Source organism: Pongo abelii, chromosome 7 (assembly GCF_028885655.2).
Source record: "Pongo abelii isolate AG06213 chromosome 7, NHGRI_mPonAbe1-v2.0_pri, whole genome shotgun sequence".
Classification (NCBI taxonomy): Eukaryota; Metazoa; Chordata; class Mammalia; order Primates; family Hominidae; genus Pongo; species Pongo abelii.
Genome location: NC_071992.2, coordinates 113,054,950 through 113,082,471, shown reverse-complemented (window position 1 = coordinate 113,082,471; position 27,522 = coordinate 113,054,950). Strand labels below are relative to the sequence as shown.

The 27,522-nt window shown below is 37.0% G+C and overlaps 1 protein-coding gene across 4 annotated transcripts in view; it reads right to left on the bottom strand.

Annotated features, from left to right (window-relative positions):
- CPQ (carboxypeptidase Q) overlaps nucleotides 1–27,522 on the bottom strand; it is a 585,190-nt gene that overhangs the window by 66,434 nt on the left and 491,234 nt on the right. Inside the window, exons 8-10 of one of the 4 annotated variants that reach the window (XM_054560983.2) lie at nucleotides 13,634–13,740; nucleotides 10,613–10,746; nucleotides 6,831–7,111 (exon numbers count right to left, since the gene is read on the bottom strand). The exons of 2 other annotated variants lie outside the window; for them this stretch is intronic. In XM_054560983.2, the coding sequence (XP_054416958.2) occupies nucleotides 7,069–7,111; nucleotides 10,613–10,746; nucleotides 13,634–13,740 (284 nt within the window). In that variant the 3' untranslated portion in view covers nucleotides 6,831–7,068. 4 annotated transcript variants of the gene reach the window in all.

Sequence of the window (27,522 nt, the reverse complement as noted above, 5' to 3'; positions counted from 1 at the left end):
AGACCATCCTGGCTAACATGGTGAAACCCCGTCTTTACTAAAAATACAAAAAAAAAAAAAAAAAATTAGCCAGGCGTGGTGGCAGGTGCCTGTGGTCCCAGCTACTCGGGAGGCTGAGGCAGGAGAATGGCGTGAACCCAGGAGGCGGAGGTTGCAGTGAGCCGAGATTGCGCCACTGCACTCCAGCCTGGGGGACAGAGTGAGATTCCGTCTCAAAAAAAAAAAAAAATAGAAAAGCAAATACAAACCACATAGTCTTCCTACTGCCAGGACCATGACCAAGGCCCAGTTCACATAGATGGTAACATAATAACCTCAGCACATTGGATTTTACACAGAATATTCTAGTAAAATGACAATGACACATTTGTGATTTCATGAGCTTTAAATATGTTGGTAAAACAATCAGTTTCTCCTCTTAATTATTTACCTCCATGCTGATAAGTTCGGTTTACATTTCTTAATAGAATGTTTGTACAACTGTTTTGAAAATAATCATGTTCAGTCTTTAGAAAAAATAGCCAAGTCTTTATGTGGAATTTAAAGTTGTATATCAAACAGATCAGTTATGGATTTAAATTTCCCAGAACAGAGGTACCTAGAAGAGAATGTGAACGTGTTTTGGAAAGATGAACAAACAGAAAGCCTTCCTGACCTTTGGAAGTCAAAGAATAGTCAACAGACTGATTTAGGCAATTTCACTGCTTTGAAGGCTTTCAAAGAAGACCGATTTCTATTTGTTTAACCACCATCTGGGGGTGCAAAGATCAGGGACATCAAAAGATTTATCTGAGCATTCGAATGTGTTTGTGAAATCACTAATGTGTCATGGAGGCATTTCTCAGAGATCTGCTTTGTGGCGGTTTTTATCTATATCAGTTTGGCAGGTGCCATCTGATCGAGTAGCCCTCCCGACATGCCAAACACCTTCCAAACGCATTCCAGAGAGAAAGAGAACCCAGCCATTTCCTGTGATTGGGAGTCAGAGGCAACTAAAGGGGGTCTATAATGACTTTCTGAGGATGTTTAATTTATCACTACTGTGGGTGAAAGCTTGTGCATGACGCTTATTCCCTACATTTCACAAGTGGCAGCATTAAATCTTCAGAAGGATAAAGAAGTCCAGTTGTCTCGCAGTAGGAAGCACTCTTTTAATAAAGTTTATCTGAGGTAGTCAGTCCAGAGCTGTTGTGGTATTTCAGAGTATTAGGGACCTACACTTCTTTCTGTTTGTTTCTGCTATGTGTGACTCCCATTCCCAAGTTCATTTCATGGTCTAAATCTGCTGCTGTTGCTACAACTTTCTAGTAAGAAGGAAGATGGGGAGGAGGAGAGCACTCCCATTCCTTTAGCTCTTCTTAAGGAAAACTCCTGGAAGTTTTTCATACCACTTCCAGGAATGACCCACATGGCTACACCTGATTACAAACTGGGGCAGGAGAATATAATATCTTTCCTCCAGCTAAAATTTAGGGCCTCTATTACCATAAAAAGGGTAATTTTTTGAAAAACAATAATCTCTCTCTACTTCATCATCCTTGAGGACTCAGCTCAAATGACCCCTATTTAGAGAGACCACCTGAATCTATTCTGTCAATAGTAAGTTTCACCTACTTACTCTCTATCACAGAAGCTGTCCAACTCCATCATGGGAATAATCTTGTTTGTTTATTTGATTGTTTTTACTTTTTGTGGTCTTTCTTCCCCCACTAGAACAAAGTTCCTTTAGTGCAGGGACCTTATCTACTTTGCTGCCCAACACCATACTCCCAGTGCCTCACAGTGCCTGCACATGGTAGAAACTTAATGAACATTTGGGATGAATGACCAGATTATGAATGAGGACCCTTGCCAGAGAAAATATGGCACTGTGACTAAGTATGTAAGCTTGGGAGTTAGACAGTCTTGATTAAAATCTTGGCCCCACCTCTAATTAACAATGTGACCCTGGGCAAGTGACTTAACTTAGGTCTAAGTCTTAACTTACTAATTTATAAAATTGGAGGGGAGACTTTTGTGAGAATTAAAATAGCTAATACACATGAAGTGCTTACTACTTCATTGTACAGCAAACAGTCAGTGTTGGCTTTTACACATGACGAGCAGAATAATTATTTTTGCTATTATTGATATCTATCTAGTGGAAAGATTCAAAGGAGGCTTCCCAGGGGGAGAGACCTTGGAGATGAGTTCCATGGATAGGCAGGAGTAAGCTAGGCAAAGGAAGGAGTAAAGGGACAGCTTATGGGGAGAGGGAACCACATGGCCAAAGGTCTTGGGACAGGAGGGGAAATGTTGGAAAAACTGGTAAAAAGCCAATGTGGCCTGAGTTGGCTGAAGAGAGGAGGAGCAGTATAAAGTGAGTCTAGAAAGGAAAAGGCTGATATCATCAACTCATCCCAAGTGGGAAGGGGAGCTACCAAAGGGCTCCAAGTAGGGGAGTGCATGGACAGATTTGTAACACATAAACACCATCCTGGCTGCAATGTTGAGGGGCAGTTATCCCATCAGAATAACTTCTGTAAATGAGAAACCTACTGTAAGAGTGTACTTGCAAACCCAAGCCGGTCCCTTATGTTGGTGGGACTCTGGCAAGGAGAGCATTGAGTTACAGATCAGCGCAAACTGGCTATTTCTGGGCTTCTTGACTGTTACATAGAAACTTTTAAATATACTTAAATATTTAAAAGTTACACATGAAGACTAACAAACTGTTAAACTAAGTACTTTGACAAATACACACTCATAATGACTAAAAGTCAAAAAAATACCAAAGGTAGTTGAATTTAATCATTATTGTCCGTGTCTGATATTCTACTGATGGGCTAGTAATGTTTGGATGAATAATAAAGACACACATAATTCACAAATTATTACATATGTATTCTATAAAATTTATTTTTCTTGCCTTCTTTTCAGCAAAATCATGAATTGTGTTCTTATAATCCAGAACACAATTATATTCTATGTCATTATAAATTTATAATTATGTAGTTGTAGTCTGTTTAAAATAATGCTCTAAAAGATTAAAAAGTATTTGAATTCTAATGTAGAAAATTTTGAATATATTTAATAGAAATATAAATTAAAGTGAGTGTAAACAATTAAAAACATTTTTGTACATTTATTTATGTTTTCCAAAAGGTTATTTTTCTTCTAAAATATTCAGAATTATTGAAGCCAGAGAAATTAGTCAAGAAAAAGATGTAAAAGGCATCCAAATTGGATAGGAAGAAGTAAAATGATCTCTATTTGCAGATGACATGGGTCTTACATGTAGAAAAGTCTGAAGATTCCACCAAAAAACTGTTAGAACTAATAAATTCAGCAAAGTTGAAGGATTCAAAACCAACATACAAAAAAACAGTTTTATTTATATATACTAACAGTGAATATCTGAAAAGGAAAATAAGAAAACAATTACATTTACAATAGCATAAAACAATACTTAGGGATAAATTAACCAAGGAGGAAAAAGACTACTTATACACTGAAAACTATGAAACATTGATGAAAGAAATTAAAGAAGACACAAATAAATGAGGAATATCCCTTATTCATGGATTGAAGACTTAACAGTAATTAAGATGTTAATGCTACTCAAAGTGATCTGCAGAGTCAATACAATCCCTATCAAAACTGAAGAGAGAAAAATTCATCCTGAAATTCATATGAAATCTCAAGAAACCCAAACATCCAAAAGAATCTTGAAAAAGAACAGATATCTGACATTTCCTGATTTCAAAACTTCTTACAAAGCCACAGTAATCAAAACAGTATAGTACTGGCATAAAGACTTATGGACCAATGGAATAGAATACAGAACCCAGAAATAAGCCCTTGCATATATGGTCAAATGATTTTTGACAAGGGTATCAAGACCATTTAATGGGGAAAGAACAGTCTTTTCAATAAATGTTATTAGGCAAACTGGATATCCACATGCAAAGGAATGAAGTTGGATCCTAACCTTATGCCATATAGAAAAATTAACTCAAAATGGATCAAAGACCTAATGTAAGAGTTAAAACTATAAAACCCTTAGAAGAAAATATATGGGAAAAGCTTCATGACATTAGATTTGTCAATAATTTCTTAGATATGACATCAAAAGCACAGCCAAAAAAAGAAAAAATAAATTTGACTACACCAAAATTACAAATTTCTGTGAATCAAAGGACACAATCAACAGAGTAAAAAGGCAACTTATGAAATTGGAGGATATATTTACAAACCATATCTCTGATAAGGGTTTAATACCCAGAACCTGTAAAGAACTCCTACAGCTCAACAACAAAAAACCAAACAACTCAATTAAAAAATGGGCAAAGGACTTGAATAGACATTTCTCCAAAGAAGATATACAACTAGCCAATAAGCACACCTGAAAGATGCTCAGCATCACTAATCACTAGGGAAATGTAAATCAAAACCACAATGAGATACCACTTCACACACCTCACACCCATTAGGATGGCAACTATGAAAAAAAAAAAAAAACGAGAAAATGATAAGTGTTGGCTAGGATGTGTAGAAATTAGAAGCTTTGTGCACTATTGGTGGGAGTGTAAAATGGTGAAGCTGCTATGAAAAACAGTATAAAAGTTCCTGAGAAAATTAACAATAGAATTACCATGTGATCCAGAAATCCTACTTGTGAGTATGTACCCAAAGGAATTGAAAGCAGGGTCTCAAAAAGAAGCTTGTACACCCATATACCAGCATTGTACCAGCATAATAACCAAAAGCTAAAAGGTGAAAGCAACCCAGGTGTCCATCAGTAGATGAATGGATAAGCACAACGTGGTATATATAGACAATGGAATATTATTAAGCCTTAAAAAGAAGGAAACTCTGACACATGCTATTACATGGTTGAAACTTGAGGACCTTATGCTAAGTGAAATAAGCCAGTTGGAAAAAAGACAAATACCATATGATTCTACTTACATGAAGTATCTAGAAGAGTCAAATTCATAGAGACAGAGGGTGAAATGATAGTTGTTAGGAGCTGGGTGGATTCAGGAATGAGGAGTTATGTTGAAGGAGTAGAATTTCAATTTTGCAAGATGAAAAGAGTTTTAGAGATGGATGGTGGTGATGGCTGCATAACAATGTGAACGTACAGTGTGATGTACCACTGAACTGTACAACGAAAATGGTTAAGATAGTAAATTTTGTGTTGCATTAAATTTTATGTAAGCTTTTTAATTGCAAAAATATAATCATTTGAGCATATATGTAAGGGTTTATATCTGGGTTCTTTGTTCTACTCCATTGGTCTATATATCTATGTTTGTATCAGTACTATATTGTTTTGATTACTGTAGCTTTGTAACAAAAAGCTTACACAAATTTAACACAAAATTTTTAACACAATAATTTAAAGTTAACTATTGAATGAAGGGGAGTTGTTAACTATAATTAACACATATCAAATTTTTAAGTAAAGATATTTAAATAAAGCAATCTTTTTCTACTTGGATTTTAAAATGTTTGCTGAATATTATTAATTTTACAAAGTAAAACTTTGTAATTCCAGTATGAAAATGCCCATCTTGTTGCCAGTGTAAATTATGGATATTGCATTTCAGAAGTGTTATACCTAGACGAACACATCAAATTTATAAGTACAAATTATTTAACATTGCAAATATTCAACAATGCAAAATGCCACCGTGTACAACTATTGCAAATGCCATGCCAACTCACGAGTTCCCTTGGAACCACAAATTGGAGCATAACAAGAATCCAAAGAATAGATGCTCTTCACTTCTGGGAAACAATACTCCCTTATGTGAGAACCTATTGATTTTGTGCTCTCTGAGAGGAAAGATTTGACAAGTTGATGAATTTGTCTTTTCTTCTTGAATACTTTTGTTCCTCAAATATTCATGCTCTAAAGCAGTGTCTGTCTTCACAACATTCAGACACAGTCTTCCCTCCAAGGCAGGACCTGAGAACCACCTTTCTTTGGGGCCTAAATAGCATTAGCCTGGAGGTGAACACTTTGAGTCATGCAGAGTCACGCTGTGCCAGCCCTGAGTGTCAGATCCCTGGTGATAGAAGCCTCCATATATCCTTCAGTAAATTTACTGTTGGTGTGTTTTTGTGATACATGGGATCCTCTAAAGCACAGGGCTCAGAGCAGGGGTCCCCTCTTTCCTGGGCTGAAGCATGGCACTGTTCAAACCCCACTTTCTATTCCTTAAAATGAAAATGCACCGGTTAGATTGGATATATTCACTCTGGGAACATTAGAAGGCTCATTATTCAGCGAAGTATGTTTGAGGAAGATACTCAGTTTTGAATTGTCTAGATTTTAGTCAAATTTGGTCAGTTCTGTGATCTTGGAAAAGTTACTTACAAGCTCTATACCCAGGATTTTTCATCTCTAAAATGGGGATTAAAATAGGACCTACCTCATTGCATTGGGTGAGCATTAACTGAGAAAATGCGCATTAAGTTTTTAGCAGCATGATTGGCCCAGGATAGGTATTACTGATAATGATGATGATGATTTGGATGGCAAGGCAGAATCTCAGAGACAAGCTTAGCTTGGAGAAAATTCATGTTCCATTACAATCTCTGGGATAGACTGGCTGGTACTTAGAATTAAGATAACTAATTGGACCAGGGCGTGACTTTATTGTCAAAATCTAAGTCACGGCTCAATGTTCTTTAAATCTGGAAAATAAAGCAAGGCTTTCTGAGGTACCATCCAACTCATAGGTAGTTGTGTGGCTGCTTGAGCAGGCCCAGAATGATCACCAATGATATTAAGACCGTCAGGTTCTCTGAAGAACCTGGACACTCTTAGGATATGCTGTAAACATAAGAATATTTATGAGTCAAGTTTCAAGGCTACAGGGAGGCTCTTATGCCCAGGGGAAAATGTCGTTGCCTGCAGTTGAATAGTTGAGTCATGGATTGATAGCGAGACTTGATTTGATAAGGGCTGAGTACATCTGTCTCATTTATGCACGGAACTTCATTAGCCATTGTCTTCCACAATTCCTTTGGTTAACTGTGGGTCATCTAAGGGAGAGGAAAAAACCCCACACAACTTCAAAGGTAATTTCTTTCTTCTCCAAAAACAGTCTTGGGTTTTCTGGTTTAACAGAGAATTGAGAAGTAAGCATGCATCATTAATTTCTATGTGGATAACATTCTTCACTTCAAATAGCAATTAGTGATAACATTTCTATCTCATGTTGTGATGAGGTTTTTATGCTAATCATCACATAGCTGTAAATTAATCATTTGGGCACAGTTAGAGAGGATGTATATTTCATGAGACAGATATAGATATCAAGATCCGTTTGATATTTACTCAAGGTAAATGGGAAGCATCTCAAATTATTATGAAAGGAGCATACTGAGCAAATAGGACTGTGTGCGGCAATGTAATGTATGCAGTGTAGATGCATGAGAATTTTTAAGACACTCTTGGTGTCATTACTGTAATTATTGTGAGGAGGGTGGAACACTCTAGGGAACGTAAACTCCAAATTATCCACAGACACAGCAGAACCCTCAAAACCACATCTTAACAATGTCAAGGGCAAAATCAGCAATTGACCTCCTTTCCCTCTGGCTTCTTCCTTTTTTTTTGGTGACAGATTTCACCCTTTTCACATTATACAATATTTAAATGGGTTTCTCTTCTCAGTTTGCACTTAAGTCTGCTCAGCTAAATGAATCAGAAAAGCAACTTGACCCTAAAGTCAAATTGGAAAGCGGCTGCATGCATAGAAAATAGGCCACCATGCAAATGATATACCATTTCTCAGCAGATAAACAGTTCTTTTTAAATTTATGGAAAACAAGAGAATCATACTTAAAAATGCCTATAGTGATAGTTACTCAATAGCTTGTGCCAGGCTGCAAGATTGCCTGGTACACCTTAGCAATTATGATGTGCAGGTAGAGTTCTCATGAGAGGAAAATAATTCTACAGACCACTCTTGTATTAGGATTTTTGCTTTGCTACAAAGGAATACCTAAGACTGGGTAATTCATAAAGAAAAGAGGTTTAATTGGCTCATGGTTCTGCAGACTGTACAAGAAGCATGGCGCTAGAATCTGCTTCTGGTGAGGACCTCAGGAAGCTTATAATCATGGTGGAAGGGGAAAGGGGAGCAGATGTCTCACGTGGCAAGTATGGGAGCAAGAGAGAGATGGGATAAGTGCCACACATCTTTAAACAACCAGATATTGTGGGAACTCACTATTGTGAGGATAGCACCAAGCCATTCATGAGGGGTCTGCTCTCATGACCCGAATACCTCATGCCAGGCCCCACTTCCACCATTGGGGATTACATCTCAACATGAGGTCTGGAGGGGACAAACATCCAAACTATATCATCTTTCTTCCACCCTCTCTTGTTCTAACTCCCACGTACTTCTTCATACCTCCCCTACTCTTATTGCTATTGATAAGCACACTCATCAGCACGCTCCCCTACCTGCACACAGTCACATTGTTGCCCTTACCCAGACCCTCCGTACTCATCTAATAAGGCAGCAGTAAAGGGGCCCAGCTAGAAAATGGGCCATTTATGTTATCATTTGGCCCCATATAATTTTTTTTGTTGCTAAGGAAACAGACAGTTTTACGGAGAGAATGAATAAGATCCATTTCTTCAGAGCCACTTGTAGGATAAGGCAATGGGGGTACAATCCCTAACCCTACGCCAAAGGTGGAGGTGGAGAAAGGGTCTAGTTCCCTGGAGGAACTAGAAGGGTACAGTGACTCAGGAGGCAGTGGGGGAGGAAATGACGATCTTGCCAGCTGGTGGAACTTTGAGACTATAATACAACTTTGTGAGTTTCTCTCTTCTAAAGTTGCTCTGAAACCTAAAATTCTTGAGTGACTGGGGTAGGTGGTGGTAGCAATGAGTGGAGAATACAGAATTTAACTTACTCTGGGCTCCACCGTCTATGGGGATAATCTAAGATGTTGCTCAGAGCTGATAAGCAGAAAGCACAGCAGCCCCAAGTCAAAGGGAGGTGGAGCTCATTGGTGTGGCAGTGTTCCTATAAGAAGTTACTCTTTGCTATTCCTGAAGGAAAGGGAAGAAATTTAGTCCAATAGGACATAAATGTCCATCTTAGCAAAAAAGAGGCAATCAGTCAGCCTGTGAATTTTTAATGCTAATTATAAAACTGGATATAACTTTTCTAGAAAATAACCCTGAAATCCAATAATGATGACTAGATAAACTACAGATTATCCTTGAACTGTGGTAATTCATAGATACCAAGAACATGCAAGTACTACCAAATAGAAGTAGTTACTGTGAACACCCTTAGCTTATTTCTTACCTTAAAAGAAATGTTTTCAGCATTTCATGTTAATTATTGTATTTCTTTAGTTTTTTTTGTAGATGCTTTTTATCTGGTTAAGGATGTCTTCTTTAATTTTTACCATAAACGGATTTTAGGTTTTATGTGACTCTTTTTCTTCATCTACAGACGATTGGATAACTTTTCCCTTTTAAATTTGTTAATGTGATGGATTAAATTAACTGATAGTCTAATGATAAACCAATCTTGCATATTTGAGCAGACTTTGGACAGTTCAGAAAATTTCTGTGAATCTACATACCCAGATTGGAATCAAGTTGTGAAAAAAATGAATCAAAATGCATTAAATGTAAAAGGAATATAAGTATATTCGTCAGACAAAAATTAGTGGTCTGACAACCACTTCCAACCAAGTAGGAGTAACAGGGACCAGACTTACCTTTACGCATGAAACAATTAAAAAATCCAAATACAATGTATTAAATAACAGTGTTCAAGACACCAGACATCAGGAAATGAGGAGCAATGATGCCCAACAGACAGAAAACGAATGATGAGCACTATGATGGCCCTAGCTTACTTCCTTAATAGAGTTCCCAGTTACACTGTGGGGAAGGGAAACCCAGGCAGAGCCCAGGAACCACCATGAGTTGAAAAGAGGAATGTGAATGTCCAGAGAGGCTGAGGCAGCTAGAATTCACAGGACACAGTGTCACAGAGGATAGTTCCACACACAGAGAGAAGGCCAGAGAGCTGCAGAGGGTCCCACCTTCCCACAACTTCAGGTGAGTACTGATCAGTTCATGCATTTGCGGAAATGATCAGAGACTGGGGAAAGAACCATCTGGAAGGAATATAGAAAATAATACTAGGAACTCCTGTTCCTTCAGTCATAGAGAAAAAACATCATAATCCATAGAGCATCAAGAGTACTTAGAAGGGTTGAGCTTTAGTAGTGGGGCAAAATTAGCCCTAGACTAAATGTTGCTCTAGTTTCACCTCATTGAGCTTGGTTAAAGAATCAGGACATGCTACATTTCTGAATCCCACATGAACCTGAGAGTGACTGACTGTCTTTTGGATTGAGTTGAAAGACACCATCTTGTAAGCTACATGACCAATATTAATCACTCAAAATATCTCCTTGTGTCATCAAGGGCCACTGTGGTAGAAATTATTACTCATGTGGGTTACTGAGTGGTGTCTCCAATACAAGTCTCCATTTCTGAGCACTTGTTTCCTTTCGTGAAAATAGGATATGAATGATACCACCTAAAGTACAATTGTGAATAATGACTTACCTTTTTCGTAGTTTCCATATTTCCTTCCTAAGCCTTTCTCCTCTCTTAAGAGAATTCCAGGACTTTCCTAGAAAGGCACTCAGGCTAGCTCTCTCTTGACAGGGCTTCTTGATGGAAATTTTCATTTTGTTTCCCTTCAAAAAAGGGAAGGAAGGAGGAATGGAACTGAGAAATGAATTTGCTGTAAAATAGAAGCAGCTAACATTCCTCAATCAGGGGACATATATTGTGGACCTACTATGTACTGGGCACTGTTCTTGGTGCCCTTAAATTAGGGAAACAACCACTTGTTTTCCAACTGTTCTTAACAAAAGACTGCAGAGGAGGTATGAGGTAGCAGTCCAATTTAAACGTTTACTTATAGATAACTGTTGTAACATTTATTGAAAAGTCCACCTTTTTTTTACAGATCATCTATACCAACCTGTCATAAATCAAGTTTTTGCATATGTGGTTCTGGATCTGAACTCTAGTCTGTCCCACTGGTCTACTCATTTATCGTTGTGCTAATACTATGCCATCTTAAAGACAATAAGTTAAGTCTTGACATCTGGTAAGATAAGATAAAAAATCAGAATAGGCTACATTATGTTGTGGCAACAAAACCTCCACAAAATTATTAGTGGCTTAACACAACAGAAATTTATTTCTTAGTCATGCTTCACGTCCATCGTGAGTAAACTGGAAGCTCTGTCATTCCTTCTTATCGCTCTGGATCCAAGCTTGTGGAGCAGGCATTATCTGAAACATTGCCATTTGCCTTGGAGAAGGAGACAGTATGTCAAATCATACAGGGAATTTTACAATTTCCACTCAGAAGTGTATGATCTCTTTGAAACATGAGTTTTAGTTGCTTAATATTTGGGCTTTGCTCTTTTTCTGTAAGTCCTGCGTAGAAGCTTTTCTCATTGAACACCAAACAGTTAAGTCCAAAACAAAACACCTGCTGATTTCTGTTTATATTAATTTGCCAAAAGTACATAGTAATACCAAATTACAAGAAATCAGGAAAGTACAATCTTGCCTTGAATGAAAGTGGAACTAAGGGGCTATGATCCCCTACTTTTATTGTTTTTTTCAGAAATAGTTGGCTGTTATTAGCCCTTAGTAGTCCAATTACACTTTAGATTCAGCTTGACACATTAAATAAATGAACAAACCAACAAAACAAAATCAAGAACTCAAAGCCAAAACACTCCATTGTAAAATTTTGATAGAGATTGTATTGACTCCATAGATAAATCTGGGGAAAATGAACATCTTTGCTATTGAGTCTTCCAAAACATGAATGGCATATTTCTCTAACTATTTAGCTCTACTTTAATATATTTTAATAAAGTTTGATAACTTTTATCCATAAAACAATCTCATATCTTATCATAAATTTTTTTTCTAGACTCTTTACATTATTATTATTTTTAGAGACAGGGTCTTCCTATGTTGCACAGGCTGGCCTCGAACTCTTAGACTCAAGTGATTCTCCTGCCTCATCCCTCCCTAGTAGCTGGAACTACAGGAATGTTGGTGTGTGCCAATGAACACAGCTAACATTTTATATTATTTGATGCAAATGTAAATGATATCTTTTTAGTTGCATTTTCTAAGTATTTGTCTAGAAATATTTTTCATTTTTAAAAATTTCTTTTCTTGAGCAAACTTCTTAAGCCCCATTTTTAATTATGATACTTTTTTGGTAGATTCTTCTGAATTTTCAGTGTAGGCAATCATATTTGTCTACAAGTAGAAACAGTTTTCTTTCTTCCTTTCCATTGCTTATACATTTTCTCACCTGTCTGTGGAAGCTAGAATATCCAAGTACTACCAAATAGAAGTAGTTACTGTGAACACCCTTAGTTTATTTCTTACCTTAAAAGAAATATTTTCAGCATTTCATGTTAATTATGATATTTCTTTAGCTTTTTTTGTAGACAGTTTTTATCTGGGTAAGGATGTCTTCTTTAATTTTTACCATAAATGGATTCTAGGTTTTATGTGACTCTTTTTCTGCATCTAGAGATGATTGGATAACTTTTCGCTTTTAACTTTGTTAATGTGATGAATTAAATTAACTGATATTCTAATGATAAACCAATCTTGCATATCTGGCAGAAACTCAACTTTGTCATCATTTATTCTCTTTTTCTTTCACTAATAGATGCAGTTTGTTAATATTTTGTTCAATTTTTTTCATTTATAATCATGAGTGAAATTGGCTTGTGATTTTTCCAAACTGTCCTTAATTAGATTTTGGTGTTAAGATTGTACTAGTCTCATAAAATGAGCTTAGAATTAATTAGTCCCTCTTCTATACTGTAAAATAATTTTGTAAAATTGAAATTATTTATTTAAAGTTTGGGAGAACTTACTTATAAAACTAAAGAATTTATGTGGTGGAGGGTACATTTTAAACTAGTGATTCAATTTATTTAATATTTCTAGAGCTATTAAAATATTAAGTTTATTCATCAACTTATTTAAGTAATCACATTTTTTTCTAAAAATTGGTGCATTTATTCAAGGTTCCAAATTATCAGCATAAGGCTTTTAATCAGTAATTTTCAGTATTTTCAAAGAGCCAAATCTTTGGCTTTGTTGATCCTTTCTACTGAAGGCTTGTGATCTATTTCACACACTTCTACTCATATTTATTGTTTATGCCTTAATTCTTTATTTGGGTTTATTCTGCTATTTCTTAATTGGAGGAAAAAAAGGATAGCAGAATAAACCCAAATAATTAGGGAATAAACAATAATCCCTAATTCTTTCTTTGGGTTTATTAGCTTATTTTAAATTTTTTATCATTTTGAACTGTAACTTTGCCTCTAAGAAACTGCCTACCTGCATCCTACAAGTTTTGATATGAAAGTGTTGTCTGTGTGTGAGCTATTATTCAGTTATACATATGTTTTAATTTTAATTATAATTCTTTCTGTAACTCCGTATTAGTCTGTTCTCACACCGCAAATAAACGCATACCCAAGATTGGGTAATTTATAAAAGAAAGAGGTTTAATTGACTCACAGTTTCACGTAGCTGGGGAGGCCTCACAATCATGGCTGAAGGCGAATGAGGAGCAAAGTCATGTCTTGCATGGCGGCAGGCAAGAGAGCTTGTGTAAGGGAACTCCCCTTTATAAAACCATCAGATGAGACTTATTCACTATCATGAGAACAGCATGGGAAACACCTTCCCCCATGATTCAATTACCTCCCACTGGGTCCCTCCCATGACATGTGGGAATCATGGAAGCTACAATTCAAGATGAGATTTGGGTGAGGACACAGCCAAACCATATCAGACTCATAAACTACTAAATAATTTCTTTATTTACTAAGTCATTTATTTATTTCAATGAGTCATATTTCTAATTTTCCAAACTTATATATGTTTTTAGTTGATTAGTGGCTTGTGGTCACAGAATATGATATCAAATTTGTTAAGCCTTTTTTTCTCATTCCGTTTGGTGGGGGAGGTTGTTTTGTTGTTACACACTTTACCTCTCTATTTTGTGGTTACCTTAGAAAATTTAACTTTCTTTTTTTTTTTTTTTTTTTTTTGAGATGGAGTCTCCTACTGTCACCCAGGCTGGAGTGCAGTGGCACGATCTCAGCTCACTGCAACCCCTACCTCCTGGGTTCAAATGATTTGCGTGCTTCAGCCTCCCGAGTAGCTGGGACTACAGGTGCACACCACCATGCCTGACTAATTTTTGTGTGTGTGTTTTTAGTACAGACAGGGTTTGGCCATGTTGGCCAGGCTGGTCTTAAAAACTCCTGACCTCAAGCGGTCCGCCCACCTCAGCCTCCTAAAGTACTGGGATTACAGGCGTGAGCCAAGGTGCCTGGCCAGAAAATTTAACTTTCATATTTAACTTAGCAAAGCCTAAAGTTAGACAATATCTTTATCCTCTTCTAGAGCAATACAAGTGAACCCACAGAAAAAGGCTAAGTGGAACCCACAAAAGGGGCCAACTAGGTCAGGAGAAGGAAGGGGATGTTGGTTGCACTTAGAATACTCACCAGACCAGTTTAAAGATGACTTCCAGAAACTATTTCTATATGACAGTTAGGCCCGGGCACGATGGGTCAACAGTGCCTCATTGGCAGGACAGCTGCAGAGGGACATTGGCAGAGACCCTCAGTTCTGGAGAAATAAGTGGCCGTCAGAGCTCACCTCCAGGTCAGTCGGACCTGTGGGGGACCAATGAACTGCAAGCAGGCACCCACAAGGGCGGATCCCATATGAGCTCCTAAATTTATTCTTTCTGCCCACTGCACAGACAAAATCAATTGCCTGAGACCATGGCATTGCGGTAAAGAAAGAGTTTAACTGACATGAGGCTAGCTATGCAGAAGAACTGGAATTATCACTCAAATCACTCTCCCTGAAGGGTCGGAAGTTAGGGTTTTTATGGACAGTTTGGTGGGCAGGGGACTAGGGAATGGCTGCAGCTGATTGGTTGGGATTGCCATCACAGCGGTGCTGGAAGACGGTCCTTGTGCAGTGAGGCCACCTGTCAGAGCCACGCTGAGTCATGAGTCCAGGTGGGATCAGTCTGCAAAACATCTAAAAAAATACTCCCCAGTCTTAGGTTCTACAATAGTGATACCTATAGAAACAATTGGGGAAGTTATAAATCTTGGGACCTCTGGCCACACGACTCCTGAGCAGTAAGAAATTATAGAAACTATGCCTACATTTTAGCAGAACTTGGACCTCTCCCATAATCCTAATCTTGTGGCCTTTCATTAGTCTTACAAAGGCAGTTTCAGCCATTGAACAGGGAGAGGGTTAGTTTCAGGGAGGGACTGTTATCATTCTTGCTTCTAAGTTAAACTATAAACTAAATTCCTTTCAAAGTTATCTTGGCCTATGTCCAGGAATGACCAAGGACAGCTTGGGGTTAGAAGCCAGATGGAGTCAACTAGGTCAGATTTTTCTTACTGTTATAATTTTGCAAAGGCAGTTTCACAAGGACCTTAGAACACTAATTCCAGTAACTTCACTTCTTATTCACATGCTATTCCCGTGAAATATATTCTTTCCATCTTGTTTTCTTTTCAAATACCACCCTATTATTGTGGTTTTTATTTATTCCATGTTTGTTTAAAACGGTTATCACTTTCTTTGCTCTTAATTTCTGTCCAGTGGCCAGGGTTAGGTGGTCAGTCAGAACAATGAGCCAAACTGAAAGTAACAATCAAGCCTTAATCACTTACAGAGATAGTGTCAACAAGAGGCAAAAATAAGCACCAGCTTCCTAACGTTCCATTTTTTTCCCCAGGGAATGGCAGTAGGCAAGGGTCAGATGAGTCGGCTCAGACAGGGAAAACCATCTCACCACCAAAGAGCCCTAAACAAATGACTCCTGACATTTTATGGTCCGGGGGACTGACAGAAGGGAGTGGGGGAAGTCTAGAACTAGAAAAGTACTGGGTCAGAGTGGATGAAAGTATCTTGGTCATAAGATAAGGAAGCCTTGAATGGAGGTGTTTGGGTGAGGAATGGGTGCCTGCCCTAGGCGCCCTGAGTCCTTGACTGCAGCTCCTTCTGGAAAACTGTAACCCAGTGGCAGAGCACTAAGTCGGCTGTGGGGAGGTGTATTAGTCTGTTTTCATGCTGCTAATAAAGACATACCCGAGACTGGGTAATGTATAAGGAAAAAGAGGTTTAATAGACTCACAGTTCCACGTGGCTGGGGAGGCCTCACAATCACAGCAGAAGGTGAAAGGCACCTCTCACATGGTGGCAGACAAATGAGAGCTTGTGCAGGGAAGCTCCCCTTTATAAAACCATCAGATCTCATGAGACTTATTCACTATCATGAGAACAGCACAGGAAAGACCTGCCCCCATGATTCAATTACCTCCCACCAGGTCCCTGCTACAACACATGGGAATTGAGGATGACGTTTGGGTGGGGACACTATCAAACCACATCAAGAGGGCAGCTTTCTCCCAGTAGGCCTGCCAGGCGAAGCCTTTGTAACGCCTAATGTCAGGCCTGGAAAGTCACACACAGATTTTGATTTTGGCCTGGAGCCAATCTCCTCACTTCTTGTATATTAGTGTCCACTCTATAATCATTTAATTTTGCCTAAAGGACACTTTTTCTAATTTCCTTTAGTGAAGACCTGCTGGTAGTAAACTCTTTCACTTTTTTTTTTTTTTTCTGAGACAGAGTCTCACTCTGTTGCCCAGACTGGAGTGCAGTGACATGATCTTGGCTCGCTGCAACCTCTGCCTCCCAGGTTCAAGTGATTCTCCTGCCTCAGCCCCCCAGTAGCTGGGATTACAGGCATGTGCCACTATACCCAGCTAATTTTTGTATTTTTTTAGTAGAGATGGGGTTTTGTCATGTTGGCCTGGCTGGTCTCGAACTCCTGACCTCAGGTGATCCACCCGCCTCACCCTCCAAAGTGCTGGGATTACAAGCATGAGCCACCATGCCTGGCCAACTCTTTCACTTTTTAATCTGAAAAATATCCTTACTTTGTCCTTGTTTTCAAAAGATACTTTCACTGAGCACAGAGTTGTTAGGTTGATAATTGTTGTCTTTCAGCATGTGGAAAATCTTCTGGCTTGCATTGTTGCTGTTAAGAAGTTAGCTAAAAGTCCAATTGTCGCTTTTTTCAAGATAGTCCATCTCTTCTCTCTTACTTCAAAGAGCTTCTTTTGTCTCTTCTGGTCTGTAGTTTCTCTAAAATATGTCTTTTTATTTATTCTGTTTGGGATTCACTGGGTTTCTTGATTTTGTGTATCTCATTATTTCTAGAAAATTTTGATTTATTATGTCTTCAGATAATTCTTTGTCCCATTGTCTTTTTTCTGAAACCCTGATTAAACACATTAGACAATGTAACTCTATCCTTCATATTTCTTAACCTTTCATTTATATTTTCCATTCTTTGTCTTTCTGTGCTAAATTCTCATAAATTTCATCACTATTGTCTTGCAGTTTACTAACTCATTAAATTGGTTAAATTTGTCCCCTAATTTTAAAATTTCACTGAGTATAATTTATATTCCCTAAAGTTCTATTTGGTTCTTTCTACAATATGCTTGGTCATTTTTTTTATGGTCCCATGCTCTCTATTCTACTTTCAAACTCTTCTTTGACTTCCTTGAAATAATGGACATAGCTTAAATAATTTTAACCTAAAAATTCCAGTATCAGAGGACACTGTGGGTTAATTCTTTATCTTTTTTTGTTTTCTCTTGCTCAGAATGCTATGATTCTTTTTTTCCCCCCTTTTTGTTGTGAGTTAATATTTTATCTAACTTTATAAGTGGGAATTTCTTCAGACCCTCTACTTAGCTTTTACTCAATCATGGTAACTTTCCTTGCAGACCTGAGAGTTATTTTTGTTCACCACTATATTGAGGTATAATATTTTGGGGTCTCATTTTTGTTGGAGTTCTATAGTATCCTTAATGTGGCAGAATCTGGAATTCGTCTACAATCTCCTGATCTCTGAATGGAATTTAAGTTTACCACATTCCTTAAACTTTCTCAAAGAGAAAGCTTGTTCAATGTTCTATGTATCTCCAAATGACCAACAAACTTATAAAAACATGCTCAACATCACTAATTATCAAGAAAATGCAAATTGAAACCACAATGAGATACCACCTTACTGCAGTCAGAATGGCCATTATTATTATTTTTGAGACAGGGTCTTGCTGTCACCCAGGCTGGAGTGCAGTGGCATGATCACAGGTCACTGCAACCTTGACCTCCTGGGCTCAAGAGATCCTCCCACCTCAGCTTCCCAAGTAGCTGGAACCACAGATGCATGCCACCATGCCTGGCTAATTTATTTTTATGTTTATTTTTTGTATAGTAAAGGTCTCACAATATTGTCCAGGCTGGTCTTGAACTCCTGAACTGAAGCAATCCTCCTGCATTCCGAAAGTTCTGGGATTACAGGCACGAGCCACCATGCCTGGCCCCAGAATGCCCATTATTATAAAGTCAAAAAACAATAGATGTTGACTGGATGTGGTGAGAAGGGACTGCTTATACACTACTGGTGGGAATGTAAATTAGTACGACCTCTGTGGAAAACAGTATAGAGATTTCCCAAAGAACCAAAAGTATATCTACCATGCTATCCAACAACCCCATTACTGGGTATCTACCCAAAGGAAAATAAGTCATTATATCAAAAGATACTGGCATGCATATGTTTATCACAACACAATTCACAGTTGAATAGGTATAGAACCAACCTAACTGCCCATCAACTGATGAGTGGATGAAGAAAATGTGATATATATACACCATGGAACACTGCTGAGTAAGCTATAAACAAGAACGAAATGTTTTTTGCAGCAACCTGGATGGAGCTGGAGGCCATTATTCTAAGTGAAGTAACTCAGGAATGGAAAACTGAATACTGTATGTTCTCACTTATAAGTAGGAGCTAAGCTATGGGTATACAAAGGCATACAGAGTGCTATAATGGACATTGGAGACTCAGAAGCGGGGAAGGTGAGAGGGAGGTGAGGGATAAAAAACTATATTGGATACAATGCACGCTAGTTGGGTGAGGGGTGCACTAAAATCTCAGGCTTTACCACTATACAATTCATCCGTGTAATTGTAACAAAAACCATTTGTACCTAAAAAGCTATTGGAATTAAAAAATATGTATGTTGTTAAGGCTGAGCGCAGTGGCTCATGCATGTAATCCCAGCACTTTGGGAGGCTGAGGCAGGCTGATCACTTGAATCCAGGAGTTCAAGACCAGCCTGGGCAATGTGGCGAAACCCCGTCTCTAAAAACAAACAAACAAACAAACAAACAAACAAAAAACACAAAAAAATTTAGCACCCTTTGGTCCCAGCTACTCAGGAGGCTGAAGTGGGAGGATCACCTGAGCCTGGGAGGTGGAGGTTGCAGTGAACCAAGATCGCACCACTGCACTAGAGCCTGGGCAACAGAGTTAGACCCTGTCTCAAAAAAAAAAAAAGATACACACACACACACGCACACACACACATATGTGTATATATATATATATTTAAAAGTTTAAAAACCTTTTAAAAGCAAAATATATTCTATGTATCTCTTGGTATATAGTCTTTTGATACTTAGTCTTTTGTCTAATATTCTTGTTAATCAGTTCATTCATATATTTAATAAGATGTTTCTCAAATATTATCTAGCATTTTTAGTCATCTTCAGTGTAAGGGTCAGAGTACTGGTGTGCTACTTCGTCAGAAATGAAAGATCCCACTCTGTCTTTTAATCATTTTATTATCATTAATACAATTGATGCCTTGTCCTCTCCTTCTGAAAATCCAAGTACACACATATTAGACAACTTGATATTGTATCACAATTCTTGGATGATTCACTCTGGCATTTTTTTTCTTTACTCTTTCTTCTCTTTTTGGATAATTTCTATTGGCCTATATACAAGTCCACTCATGCTCTCTGCAGCCTTGTCCAATTGGCTGATGAGTCTGACAAAAAAATTTTATATCTCTGACATTGCATTTTTTAACATTTGTATTTGACTCCATTTTATGGTTTCCAACTCTGCTGAAATTCCCCTTCTGTTCATGTGTGTAGTCCATTTTTCTTACTAGACCTTTAACATAAACATCATAGTTAGGTTAAACTCCTCTGATCGTTCAAACTTCTAGGTCATCTCTTAGTCTTGTTCTCTTAATTGCTTTATCTCTTGACAATAAGTTTATTTCTTCTTGTTCGTTTTTTGGTGTGTCTTGTAATTTTTTATTGAATATTGGATGTTGTGTGAGGCAGAATAGTAGAAATTGGCTCCAGAGAGGACGGGGATTAATGTTTTTGCTCTAGACGACTCTGTAAATTTAATTGAGCCTCTCTGAGCTCCAACCATGCCATCAGCAAATTGTGAATAAGCCCCAACTTCATGGAAATGTTGTGTAAAATAACAAAACATAAATGCAAAATAGCATTATTATTTATCTAGTGACAGACCCTAGTATTTACCTTTAATAAGGCAATTGAATTATACATCTTGATTTTTTCCCCAAATGATATCCTTTTTTTCCTATAAATTAAAAAATTCCAAAGCTCATTTTTAAAATTCACATAATGTAAAAATATACTAATTAGAAAGTCAAATGCCTCCATATATTCAATTAAGAGCATACTAAAGTTGAGTAATTCCTCTACTCCTTCAATAAATAATATAAACCATAATATTTTCATATTTAATGTTCATAAATGAACACATACAAATCAGAGATCTTCCAAAAATTTATTAAGTGTTTACTTTTAAAGTGGAAACAATGTTTTTAAGAGGTGATATGAAGAAATGCCCCCACTGTGATCCCTACCATATGTTGATTCTATGTGGTGGGAGGGAGGGGAGAATGATTCCTTTTTCTAGAATCAGAGAATTTGGAAAGTATCAAGAAAGATAATAACAGAAAGCATGAAATAGAGTTGTGCTTTGAAGATGAATTAGATGAAATTGTTATGTGAAGAGGGGTTTTCCAAAGTTGCAGACCCAGGATTCCTGGCCAGAAGCATGAAAATGTTTCTTTCTTGCTGTTTCTAGGACCTAGGCAGCATTTCTTCCATGTCTGCAACAACATAAGAAACAACAGCCCAAACAGCAGCAGCAACATTCATCTGCTTTGGATCCATGACAGTCATGGTGTCTCCGTGGGAGTGATGGAAAAAGAAATACTTGTATAAGTCATCAAGTAGACTGGCTCCTGGGGATAAAAGAGGAAGAATTCTTAGTGGAGTATTTTGACAGACACTGCTGAATACACACCTCTCCCCGTTCACTTTTGCCTGCTCCTATTATACAGTCTGCAATAGCAAAATAATTACTTTTCCAGGCTCTCTTGCTGCAAGAAATGTCCATGTGTCACCATTCTGATGACTATGATGTGAGTAGCCAGCTGTGGGTGAGTTCTAGAAAAGCCTTTAACTTCGTTGACAAAGAGTTGGGAAAATACCCCTAATGCTGCATTAAAGGCAGATGAGAACTTTGGAGCTGCATGGGGCAAAAAGTCCCTAAACTAAAAATGGCAGAGTGGAAGTAGCCTGCATTTGGAAAATATTGCTAACTCTCTCAACAAGCTCTGCACCGCCTTCTTCTGGATTTCCTGTGATATAAGGGAAAATAAACTTTTATTTGTATAAGTAACTGAGACAAATGCCTCATATTTATAAAAAGACAGTATCTTCTTTGTATCTGCACATTTGCAAATTATGTACCTTCCTGGGTACAAAAGAAAATCAATACCCCTTTGTTCAAGTTTTCCTTCTCAAATCATCCATTTACTTCCTAGAGTCATAACATCCCCAGCAACCTCCAAGGGCACCAGCAGGAGTCTCTGCCCCACTTCAAAGCTTTCTTCTCATTCAAGTGTGAAGCTTTTTGCTAGTTTCAGTCATGCATCATAGCCTCAGGGAAACTTCACTGTCTCTTATTTATCCTTGAAAACCTACTAGACCCATCTTATGGATTCTAGTTGCAGTTCTTTAGCCTCTAGCTAGCTTGATTGATTGGTTGGTTGACTCTTTTATTGTGAAAAATACCATACACACATAAGATTGTAGAGAACATAAATGCATATTATAAAGGGTGAAAATAATAAGTATATATGTATATGTCCATAATTTAATGCAAGAATGATATTACCAGTATCTTGGAAACCCATTTATGACACCACTGCCCATTGCAGATCTTTTCCTCCCTCCAGAGGTACCCACTATCCTGTCTTGCCTCTTAATCACTCTTTGCTTTTCTACAGTTTTACCACTTCATACTTTACCACATATATATATATATGACTATATATAACAATTATATGTGTACAGATATACAGTTTAATATTGCCTACTTTTGAACCATATCCTCCAGATATATTTCTTCAGCTTGCTTTTTCCATTCAAACATATATAAGATTTATCTATGCTGTTGTGTATAGCTGTAGTATTTTCATGTTTTATTGCAGTACGTTACCTCTTTGTATTTATTTATCCATTTTACCAACAATGGTCATTTAGGTGGTTTCCAGTTTTCTATTACGTGCTGCTACCAACACTCTCAAGGCTTTGAATGTAGGAGTGGTTTGCTGGGCTATAGAGTATGTGTGTGTTCAATTTTACCATGCAATTCCAAAATGTTTTCCTTTTCAGTTTACACTTACACTGTTAGTATGTGAGTCATTCTCTTGCTTCACGTAGTCTACAGCACTTGATATTGTCAAATTAATTTTTGTAAATTTGGTGAATGTGAAATGCTAACATTTCATTTGCAGTTTTAAAAGTGAGACTAATTGTGAGATTAAGTATGTTTTTACATATGGATTTTTTGGTCGTTTATGTGTGCTTTCTCTTTTGTGAAGTTCTTGTTCATGCATTTTGCCCCTTTTTCAATGGATTTGTCTTTTTCTTATTGACTTGTAAGAGTTCTTGGCATAATTTAGACACTACTCTTCTGTTAGTAAGTTTGTATATATCATTTCCCAGTTTGTGGCTCATCTCTTTACCCTGTTTGTGTGTGTTTTGATGAATAAGTGTTTTTACTTTCAATGTAGTTGGATTTATGAATCTTTTCCTGTAAGATCCGTACTGTTTATGTCGTAAGAAGTCCCTCCTTATCCTAATATTACAAAGATATTCTCTGAAATTCTATTCTAAATTTTAAAAATATTTTATTTTTGTTTTAAAGTTCTCCACCCATCCAGAATAGGAAATGATTTTTGTGTTGGGTGTGAGGTAGGATTCTATTTTCAGTTTTCCATTGTCTAGAAACATTTATTGATTAGTAGTACATCCTCTTTCTCCACTGATCTGCAGTACCAATTGTGCCATATTAAGTTTCCTTATATGTTTACTTTGGGGCTTTCTAATTGTTTCAGTGATCTATTTGTCTATCTCTGCAACAATGCCATACTATCTTAATTGCTATTACTTTAGAATCCTTGATATTTGTTAGGGCAAATTCCCTCACTTTCTCTTCCTTCTTCTTCAGGAGTGTTTTGATTATTCAGAACCATCTGCTCTTTCAGATAAATTTTAGAATCATTTAAATATACACCAAAAGTATTCTTGGATTTTGATCAGAATTGTGGTAATATCTATTTTAAATTGGGGGAACCTAACATCTTTTTATTAGAATATTGTGTTCTTATCCATGAAAATGGTGTGTTTATATATGTTTCTATTTGTCTTCTCAATGTCTTTAAAGTTTTATAACAGTTTTACATACTTTTTGTTCGTTTTCTTTCTTTGATGGCTTATATATTTTGTTGCTATTGTAAATTTTCATTTTGAAAAACCTACATTTTCTGTTTGTGGCTCTCCAGTTTTAGTATCAAGGATGCATCTGATTCATAACATGGTTTTCCTTCTTTTTTTTACATTCTGGGATAGTTTGTGTAAGATTAGAATTATTTATTTCCTGGTTATTTTGTAGAACTTTTAACAAAGCCATCAAAGTCTGATGTTTTCTTTATGATAACAATTTTAACTAATGATTCAATTTCTTTCATGGTTATTGGGTTATTCAGGTTTTGTACTTATTCTTGAATTAACTATGGAAATTACATTTGTCTAGGAATTTGTGAGTTTTGCCTAAATGCTCAAAATAATTGGCATGAAGTTGTCAGTAATATCCTGTTTTTAATTTTAGTTGATGTCTGCAGCATCTATAGTGATGCCCTCTTTTTCATTCTTGATATTGATTATCAGTGTCTTCTCTGTATTTTTTTTTAAATCTTGCTTGCAGTTTGTCAGTTTTATTAATAATTTGAAGAAAAAGAAAAGATGACTTTCATTTTTTGGATACTTTCTATTATTTAGTAGTTATTCTTCCATTGATTTCTGCTCCAAAGTTTATATTATGCTTATATTATTTTACTCCTCCTTTCTTTGGGTTTCTTTTCTTTTCTTTTTCTAATTTTTGGAGTTAAACACTCAGTTTATTACTCTGCAGACGTACTTTGTCTCTAGCATAAGCAATAAGGCTATAATCTTCCCTCAATACTGCTTTAGCTGTATCTCACCAGTTCCCATTAGTAGTTTCATGACAATTCAGTTCTAAATATTCATTAATTTCTAGTTTGATTTTTTCCTTGACTCATGAGTTAGAATGCATTTTTTAATTTTCAAAAGTATGAAGTTTTCTGAGTTATTTTTTTCATTATTGATTTCTAATTTAACTGTTAGAGAATGTTGGCTGTACGATACAGATTCTTTGAATTTTGTTGATGTTTGCTCTATGGCCTAGTATGTGATGCATTTTTGTAAATGTTCCATGTGTATTTGAAGAGAATGTGCTTTCAGTGCTCTGTGTAAGTCCATTAGATCAAGCTTCTTAATTGTGTTCTTCAAACCTTTTAACTCCTTACTGATTTATTGTCTATTCGACCCATCAATTTTGAGAGAGATGTGTGAAAATGTCCCTTTGTGAGATGTGTGAAAATGCCCCTTTGTGATTTTGAATATACTGTAGTTTCAGTAACTTTTAAAAATATATTTCAAAGTTATACTGTTAGGGGTATACAAATTTAAAATTATGTATCCCTGGTAAATTGAAAATTCATCTGTAGTATTGCTTTTTGTTCTGGAAGTCCAGTTTTTCCTAATAATTAAGATAGGCACACCTAGTTCTTTTTGCAGAATATTACCCTGGTATGTCCTTTCCCATCGTTTTACTGGCACCCTTTCTCTGTCTCATACTTTTAGGAGTTTCTCTTATGAATAGTTTAGAGTTGAATTTTTTTGCTTCTATCTGTTTATTATGTTTTCTAGGTTTCTTTTTTTTCTTTCTTTCTTGCCTTCTTTTGGGTTGATTTTTTTCCCTCCTCTCACTCCTTTTCCCCCCAACTCTATAGTTTGGAAGCTACATGCTTTATTTCAATTCTGTCAGTGGAGACCTTGGAAATTATAGGTTACATTTTCATCTTAATAAGTCTAAAGTTAATCAATATCTTATAAAGTACACTAGTGGCCCCAAGTTTTGTACTTGTCCTAGATGCACTCACTGCTCATTAAAACCCATGCTCTAGGCAAACAGGGATTAGCAGACAAATGCCAGGCCCCAGGGTTTTCTTACTTCTATAGATTTTCATTATTTCTATTATTTCTCACCTCTGCAGAATTCCCTTATTTTGCCTCTTGCTAAGTCATGTATTATTAAAAGGCAATTATTATTATATCCAATAACTATTTTAGGGAAGGGGAGTTATGTTTCTATGTGTTTCTGGTAACCACATTCCTAGGATTTCCCTCTTCAAATCCCCTACCTCCTGTCTTGTGGACTGGACATTGCCATTGTTCTTGAGCCCTCCATTGCCCCAGGATGCCATCTAGATTTTCTTTTCTTTTTTTTTAAAATTAATTTATTATTATTATTATTATTATTATTATTATTATTATACTTTAGGTTTTATGGTACATGTGCGCAATGTGCAGGTAAGTTACATATGTATACATGTACCATGCTGGTGCGCTGCACCCACTAACTCGTCATCTAGCATTAGGTATATCTCCCAATGCTATCCCTCCCCCCTCCCCCTACCCCACAACAGTCCCCGAAGTGTGATGTTCCCCTTCCTGTGTCCATGTGTTCTCATTGTTCAGTTCCCACTTATGAGTGAGAATATGCGGTGTTTGGTTTTTTGTTCTTGCGATAGTTTACTGAGAATGATGATTTCCAATTTCATCCATGTCCCTACAAAGGACATGAACTCATCATTTTTTATGGCTGCATAGTATTCCATGGTGTATATGTGCCACATTTTCTTAATCCAGTCTATCATTGTTGGACATTTGGGTTGGTTCCAAGTCTTTGCTATTGTGAATAATGCCGCAATAAACATACGTGTGCATGTGTCTTTATAGCAGCATGATTTATAGTCCTTTGGGTATATACCCAGTAATGGGATGGCTGGGTCAAATGGAATTTCTAGTTCTAGATCCCTGAGGAATCGCCACACTGACTTCCACAAGGGTTGAACTAGTTTACAGTCCCACCAACAGTGTAAAAGTGTTCCTATTTCTCCACATCCTCTCCAGCACCTGTTGTTTCCTGCCTTTTTAATGATTGCCATTCTAACTGGTGGGAGATGGTATCTCATTGTGGTTTTGATTTGCATTTCTCTGATGGCCAGTGATGGTGAGCATTTTTTTCATGTGTTTTTTGGCTGCATAAATGTCTTCTTTTGAGAAGTGTCTGTTCATGTCCTTCGCCCACTTTTTGATGGGGTTGTTTGTTTTTTTCTTGTAAATTTGTTTGAGTTCATTGTAGATTCTGGATATTAGCCCTTTGTCAGATGAGAAGGTTGTGAAAATTTTCTCCCATTTTGTAGGTTGCCTGTTCACTCTGATGGTAGTTTCTTTTGCTGTGCAGAAGCTCTTTAGTTTAATTAGATCCCATTTGTCAATTTTGGCTTTTGTTGCCATTGCTTTTGGTGTTTTAGACATGAAGTCCTTGCCCATGCCTATGTCCTGAATGGTAATGCCTAGGTTTTCTTCTAGGGTTTTTATGGTTTTAGGTCTAACATTTAAGTCTTTAACCCATCTTGAATTGATTTTTGTGTAAGGTGTAAGGAAGGGATCCAGTTTCAGCTTTCTACATATGGCTAGCCAGTTTTCCCAGCACCATTTATTAAATAGGGAATCCATTCCCCATTGCTTGTTTTTCTCAGGTTTGTCAAAGATCAGATAGTTGTAGATATGTGGCATTATTTCTGACGGCTCTGTTCTGTTCCATTGATCTATATCTCTGTTAAGGTCGGGTTACCATCAAAGGGAAGCCCATCAGACTAACAGCAGATCTCTCGGCAGAAACCCTACAAGCCAGAAGAGAGTGGGGGCCAATATTCAACATTCTTAAATAAAATAATTTTCAACCCAGAATTTCATATCCAGCCAAACTAAGCTTCATA